The sequence below is a fragment of the Camponotus vicinus genome, unplaced genomic scaffold, assembly GCF_025532165.1.
Source record: "Camponotus vicinus isolate PSW18456_S1 unplaced genomic scaffold, iyCamVici1.0 SCAF_9, whole genome shotgun sequence".
In the NCBI taxonomy this organism is placed as follows: Eukaryota; Metazoa; Arthropoda; class Insecta; order Hymenoptera; family Formicidae; genus Camponotus; species Camponotus vicinus.
Window position 1 is genome coordinate 10,449,351 of NW_028141981.1, and position 7,463 is coordinate 10,456,813.

Here is a 7,463-nt window from a genome sequence, read left to right on the forward strand (position 1 = left end):
GCTATGCAATTTCGTGTATGATGGCCCATAAGCCGGGTCTATATTGGTCGTATCGTAACGTCGCAAAGCGTCGTAAGCGTCGTGCGACTCATCGTAATGCTATAATGTATGTTCTACGGCGGACGCGCAATCAGAATTAAGAACGCAGAATTCTTCCGTGACTGCGTATGCGCAACCGCCGTAGAACGCACGAAATCCGTAGGAAATGGATTTGGTTCATTTCGCTTACGGGGCGGCGTGTGGCTAAGGCGACAAAGTACTTGCCTGCCATATAAGCCAAAAAGGGGTCTTGAGTTCAAGTCCCGCTGAGGCAGAAAATTTATTTCTGCGATATAGCCGCCCCAATCCCCCTCCTACTCCTTCCCCTCATCCTTTCCCCTTCCTTACCTATGACCCCTGATTGTTGTACTTTATTTAATGTAAGAAACTCTGCTGATTATTAATACTCACGAAGATATCTGGCAGCATGGGCGAAAAATAATATTGCCCAGTGCCACAACAGAAATACAGAATACATTTCGCTTACGACTGCTACGACCTACTGCTACTGCCATTGTAGACTGCCCTTAACGGGTCGTCGCAGGCCGTCGTAGAAGTTCAACCAAACCCAAACTTTTAGATTCTGCGACACTACGAGTGACTACGGGCCTCCGCACAAAGTGTTCCTTATCGCATTACGTTACGTTAAGTATAGATCGTAAATTTAACTCCGTACGTAAAATTAAACTTCAGTCAACGCACAGAAGAAATCGTAACGTAAAGACATGTCTTTACGTTACGATTTCTTCTGTGCGTTGACTGAAGTTTAATTTTACGTACGGAGTTAAATTTACGATCTATACTTAACGTAACGTAATGCGATAAGGAACACCTTGTGCGAAAGCTCTACGACAACCAATCAGCTTCAATCTCGACCGCGTATTTCATAACTTCTAGTGTAGGTTCACGATAACCGTCATTTGTGTATCATTTGCAAGTAGTTACGATACAACGATTCTACGATACTACGACGTTACGATACGACCAATGTAGACCCGGCTTTAGATTGCTCATTGAAGATTAGAATTCGACCGATAGAAATAAAAACTGTGTTCTCTTTTTATTTTGTTATTGGAATCCACAACAGTCCGACATATATGTATATATACCGGTTAATTTGAAATGTATATTTATTATTTATTACTCATTACCCATTATATTCTTCAATATAAAAATGTGGTAAACCCTATGAAAATTCAGAAAAAAGTAGAGTAGTTACTCGTATTTCTTTCGCTTAAATTTACTTTTCAAAACATTGAAATCAGGCATGACATAATTCTCGAGTAAATCTTTGTCGAACATAAACCGTGCCAATGTTTGATCACCGATGCTCGACAGCACGGTCACTAATCTTCCCATCTCGTCCATGCTCTTCATTTGATCCGCCATAAAACCGGTGATGATGAAATCACTCGCATTTAAATCACCATGCTTCTCCGCTATAGCGTTCACCGCGACTAATTTTTTACTAACTTGAATTTCTATCTGCAATGCCGTCTGTAAAAATTTATGTAAAGAGAAACATTAATCAATTAAATATGATGCAATTATTATAAAATATTTTTAAATTGCAATAAACTCAAACTGTTTGATGCGCAAATTTACTTTGAACGCATGCAACGGACACTTCCAATCTTGGTCATCCGGCGGCGAGACGGTGCATAAATGCACTTTGCCGCCTCGCATCTTTACATAATCTAAAAATTTCAGAGCATGCTTGTGCTCTTCGTAATGCATCTGCATGAAGAATGATTCACAGCCCGGTAAAGCGACATCCACGCGACCGAAATATGCAGCCTAAATAATAAAATACAAAGATAATACAATTATTAGTTATTGTTAATATTATGCGGGTTATTTATTTTGTATTTAAAAAATATAATCTGTATAATATATTATTATATCATATTATATATAAAAATATATTCACTATTTTACCACTGTTTTATATTTAGAAATATAAAGAAATTACGCTGTTTTTGCATACCATAGATAGATAATAATAAAATGCTTTTAATTCTATATTGATCTGCTTGTTAATCGCAGCTTCGGTTTCGTTATGAAAATCAAAACTGCTTCTCTTGTTGTTCGGCCACTTCATTGGTTTGTCGATGCACATTTCCGTTCGATTATAATCGCCACTTTTCGATTTTTTCCACGTTGAATTTGATAATTTTTGCAAACTAATGAAAAAACATCATAAATTAATCAAAATATAGAAAAGAGAATTTTAATTTAAAAAAGACAAGACGATATAATCAATCATCGTATCTTTCAATTTGGAGGAATAAAGTTTTATTTGTGAAAATCTTTTATTCTATCTTGTATTTTTATGTAAATAAATAAATTTCCTATTAAAATTGTGATTTATCAATGCAATTACTTAATGTAACCTAATGAACCTAATTGCTGAGTTTGAAGATAGCATGCGTCATTCGATTTAAAAAGTTTATAATAGAATCTACAAATCAATACTCGGAACATTTTTTTTAATGACACAATTTTTAAAATTAATTTATATTTATTTTAGATTAATTTAACCCATTTGTAAAGACCACAACGTAATAAAATATAGTGTTGTTAATAAATAAATTGATTAATAAATTAACTTGAAGACGCACAATATTGAATTAAGCGTTTGGAGAGACAATTGCTTAAAAAAATAAGTAAATAAAATTAACAAAAAAAGAAAAAATGCATATAAAAATAGAATTATCAAATTATTACATGTATTGTGGGTATGTTTGAATTTAATTGAATTATTAAACTATATTACATGTAATCATAAGCTTTTATATATATGAAGAAATGAGCATATAAGTTCAAAATTCAAAAATTTAAATTCTCAAAGATCCATTTATATTTATTTGTATTTATTATAATCCTCCTAAAAGAATATGATTATGTATGTATAAAGTAGTGCAAATCAAAATTAAAACACCTCAATCCTAAGCACTTCAATTTTATTTTTTCTCTTTCATCTACATTATTCATTTAATTGATATATATTGTAAGATATTAGAATCAGAGCTCTAAATGCATATCGACATATCCTAAAACAACTCTATAATAGCTGTAATAAAACTATTATTTTTTCTGGATAAAATTTTTAGTTTTTAATTTTGTCATGTAAAAAAATTTTGTTTTTTAAAATTTATTTTATCATCGAATTTATATCTTCATTATAAACAATTGTACCAAAATACAGAAATATTATGAAATTGTAAACTATTGTTCCATTTATTGTCCCAATCAATATTGTAACAAAAAAGAAACTAATACTAATTTGATTATTTATATTGTAAAAATGTTTTATAAATAATTACAATAAATCATAAATATGTCATTGATTTATTGAATTAGGTGAAGGATCCGATAGTTGGTGCGTATTATTCGAAGTATTTATAGACGCTTCTTGCTTTATATTACAACTATTAAGATTCATGTTTATCACGGTGGTAGATGTGGGATTTTGCATATCTAATTGACTTTGCGCTATGTCTTGCAGAGCAGCTTGGATTCGCTGAAGGAGTGCTTCTCCTTGTCTCACTACTTCTTCCAATTGCTCACCAGCCTGTTGATTCTCTTGTTCAAGTCGACTAAGACTGGCTACTTGCAGTTCCTGAGATGATTCTTCACTTGGCAAACTCTCTATTAATGTATCTATATCTTTTGCACATCTTGCAATAAGATTCGCAAATAAAGCAGCATAATCTAAAACAGATAAATCATATATGTTTAATACTAATGTACATGAGATATATATATATATTACATATAATAATATACGTGAGATATATGAGAAATCATCATTACCTTCTTGAGGCTGATGCGATTGTGGAGTGCCATTACGGTCAAAATTAAGGAATTTACTAGGTGTAGAATACTGCTGTAGAATACCAACGCTGTTACAAAAGTGTTCCGCTTGCTGAAATAACAGACATTGATATGTATTTGACAAAATAAAAATTCTGGGAAAGTAAACGATATCTCAGCGAAATAAAAATATAAAATTTGCATTACCTGATTTATAGTATCTTGTAACTGTGTCAGACGATCTGCCATAATGCCAAATTATTAATTCACAATTAATTTATATCAGAGAGAAGCCTGAGAGCGGTCATCCGGCCGTTTTCCTTACGATAGCTTTTCGGTCTCGTACAGCAGCGCCTCTACATCCATTTTACAGCCGCTTGGAACTACAAGGCCACGTCCACTTTCGATAGCACGATAAAACACCGTGTTTGGTGTGTGTCCGTGCTACGTCCATAATTGTGGATGACGATTATGTCCAGGGTTGGGAAGTAACTCGTTACTTGTAACGAAGTTACAGTTATAGTTACTTTTTTTCGATAACTCTAACTTAATTCGTTCCTTTTTTTCAATTTGTAACTGTAACTTAACTCAGTTACATATTTTCGGTAACTAATAACTAATTTAATAATTACTTTAATAGTTACTTTATATATATATATATATATATATATATATATATATATATATATATATATATATATATATATATATATACAGGGTGAGTTTTAATGGTTGTGTCAATCTTTTTATCATACGAGAGATTACCGATCGCAATTTTAATAAACCCTGGCAAAAATGAGACGTTTGTTTGGCGTTTACATGAACGTTTGTGGAAGTTCGTCGAGAGTTTAAAAACGATTAGTAAAGAGTTTGTAGAACAAAAATTGCAACACTGCAGCGTTTAAAAGACGTTTGTACGTTATAGCGTAAACGTAAACGTTTGAAAAGTCTGAGTAAACTCTGTACACGAAGATGTATCAACGTTTACTGAACGTACTCTGAAAAATGTTACCTCAGCATTGCAAAACTTTCATGTAACATTATATAAAGAGTTTGTAGAACAAAAATTGCAACACTGCAGCGTTTGATAAGCATTCAAAACCCAACAGCGTTATGTAAGTGCTCTTACAAAGTTTGAAAAGCATATAAACTCTCAGAAAACCCTCACTCAACGGTTGTTAACGCTTTATAAAGTTTCTTATTTTTGCCAGGGAATTGATTGATACATAGATGTCAGTTAATTGAATCGACCGTATTGAAGGTCGAAATATAATGTGTACAATTAAAGTAAGTTAAAAGCTGAAATTATGTAGTGTGGATTTATTATTATTATTAAAGCTACGCATTTATTATTATTATTATTATTATTATTATTATTATTATTAAATATATATGTTATTATATTTATTATTATTATTATTATTATTTTACTGTGATAAAATTAGGGATTTATTATTATATATATTCGATATATTAAAGCGGAAGAAATACATATTTAAAAATTCAATTCAAATTTAACACTTTAACGTTTTATGTAAAACTTTATTTCAAATTCCGCATTTATTTTTATAATAAATTTTTATTGTTTTATATGCTAAAAATATGCAGCAAAAAATTTTCTTCCTTCTTAAAATAAAATTACGCAATTGTTTCATAAGAATGTATTTCTTGTGGAACAATTGCGTGATTTTATTTCAAGAAGGCAGAAATATTACATACCTTTAGCGTATAACAATAATAAAGATTTTTATCATAAAAATAAATGCGGAATTTCAAATAAAGTTTTACATAAAATGGTAAAGTTTGACGTAAACGTTCAATTTGAACTGAATTTTTAAATATGTGTTCTTACTGCTTTAATATATTAAATGTGTATACGTAGCTTTAATAATAATAATAATAATAATAATAATAATAATAATATTAAAAATAATAATAATAATAATAATAATAATAAATATAATAATATATATATTTAATAATAATAATAATAATAATAATAATAAGTGCGTAGCTTTAACAATAATAATAAATCCATACATAATTTCAGCTTTTAACTTGCTTTAATTGTACACATTATATTTCGGCCTTCGATACGGTCAATCCAATTAACTGACATCTATGTATCAATCAATTTATTAAAATTGCGATCGATAATCTCCCGCATGATAAAAAGATTGACACAACCATTAAAACTCACCCTGTATATACAGGGTGAGCCATTTTAATTAACGCACGCAATTATTTCGGAAACAAAGCATTTTAGAGAAAAATGTTTCAGACAAAAGTTTTATGGTTTCGAGGGGGCCATAAGATGGTATCATTGGTTTGACCTTGAAGAGTTATTTGAAGGTCACATGAAGGTCACCTTCAATTTCTTAAATGGAACCTACTATTTGTCATTGCATATTCTTGTAGCTTATCTCGAGAGCTTTTCAAAACACTATAATGAAGTACCTTTCCGTTAAGTACTTTTTGAGTTATGAGGCTTGAAATAATTTCTTAATTTTACATAAACCGTAAAATATCTTGTAAAATATTCATTTTTCGATTATCTTACCTTAATACTTTTACGTACAAAATAATGAGAGAAATCAACTGGTGTAAAGAAAACACATAGTTGTTTTGAAGAAAAAATATATAATTTGCAATTAACAATTCCATATTTTTTCTTAAAAACAACTATGTGTTTTCTTTACACCAATTGATTCCTCTCATTATTTTGTACATAAAAGTATTAAAGTAAGATAATCGAAAAATGAATATTTTACAAGATATTTTACGGTTTATGTAAAATTAAGAAATTATTTCAAGCCTCATAACTCAAAAAGTACTTAACGAAAAGGTACTTAATTATAGTGTTTTGGAAAGCTCTCGAGATAAGCTACAAGAATATGCAATGACAAATAGTAGGTTCCATTTAAGAAATTGAAGGTGACCTTCATGTGACCTTCAAATAACTCTTCAAGGTCAAACCAATGATACCATCTTATGGCCCCCTCAAAACCATAAAACTTTTGTCTGAAACATTTTTCTCTAAAATGCTTTTTTTCCGAAATAATTGCGTGCGTTAATTAAAATGGCTCACCCTGTATATATATTATATTTTTTTTTTTAATTTCTATCATTATCTATTTTATATTTTTATAGGAGAGGAAAAAAAGGGAAGAGGAGAAGAAACACAGAAGTAAATAGGAATAGAGTTCGAGAGAAAAGAAAAGAAAAGAGGAAGATTTAATTTTAATTATAACTTTATTATTTAAATTTTTATAATATTAAAGTTATTATATATTATATAATTATATCTATAAACCTACATATAATTTTTTAAAATTACAAAGTTGTATAAAGTTTATAATGATAAATTATAATTTTTTTTTATACGTTGTATTTTTTGATAAATAAAATTAATATATTTTTATAGTATTATGTATAGTATTATAGTGTATTAGAATATTACATATTCCTTTTAGTATTTATGAACTACATAGTAAAGTATAATTCAGTTCAAATGTTAACTTAAGAGTCACCGCGTGTGTAACTTATTTTAAATTGAATGTTTATTTGTTTTTGTAAAATTGATAATTTTATATATAGTCATTTTATAC

The 7,463-nt window shown here is 29.5% G+C and overlaps 2 protein-coding genes across 4 annotated transcripts; both read right to left on the reverse strand.

Annotated features, from left to right (window-relative positions):
• Positions 1–1,074: 1,074 nt before the first annotated feature.
• Positions 1,075–2,621, reverse strand: LOC145977059 (ferritin, heavy subunit-like). 3 transcript variants are annotated; one of them, XM_083108712.1, is made up of 4 exons: positions 2,423–2,621; positions 2,027–2,222; positions 1,645–1,836; positions 1,075–1,536 (listed from the first exon to the last, which is right to left on the reverse strand). In XM_083108712.1, the coding sequence occupies exons 1-4, from the start codon at positions 2,521–2,523 to the stop codon at positions 1,255–1,257; spliced, it is 771 nt and encodes a 256-aa protein (XP_082964838.1). In that variant the 5' UTR covers positions 2,524–2,621; the 3' UTR covers positions 1,075–1,254. The 3 variants fall into 3 exon arrangements, with proteins under 3 accessions (XP_082964838.1, XP_082964839.1, XP_082964840.1); XM_083108713.1 differs by having other exon boundaries at positions 2,433–2,518; XM_083108714.1 differs by having other exon boundaries at positions 2,442–2,511.
• Positions 2,622–3,250: 629 nt separating this feature from the next.
• Med21 (mediator complex subunit 21) lies at positions 3,251–4,211 on the reverse strand. The gene is made up of 3 exons (XM_083108715.1): positions 4,063–4,211; positions 3,856–3,967; positions 3,251–3,753 (listed from the first exon to the last, which is right to left on the reverse strand). Exons 1-3 carry the CDS (start codon positions 4,102–4,104, stop codon positions 3,383–3,385), a joined length of 525 nt encoding a protein of 174 aa, XP_082964841.1. The 5' UTR covers positions 4,105–4,211; the 3' UTR covers positions 3,251–3,382.
• Between the last annotated feature and the right edge of the window lie 3,252 nt (positions 4,212–7,463).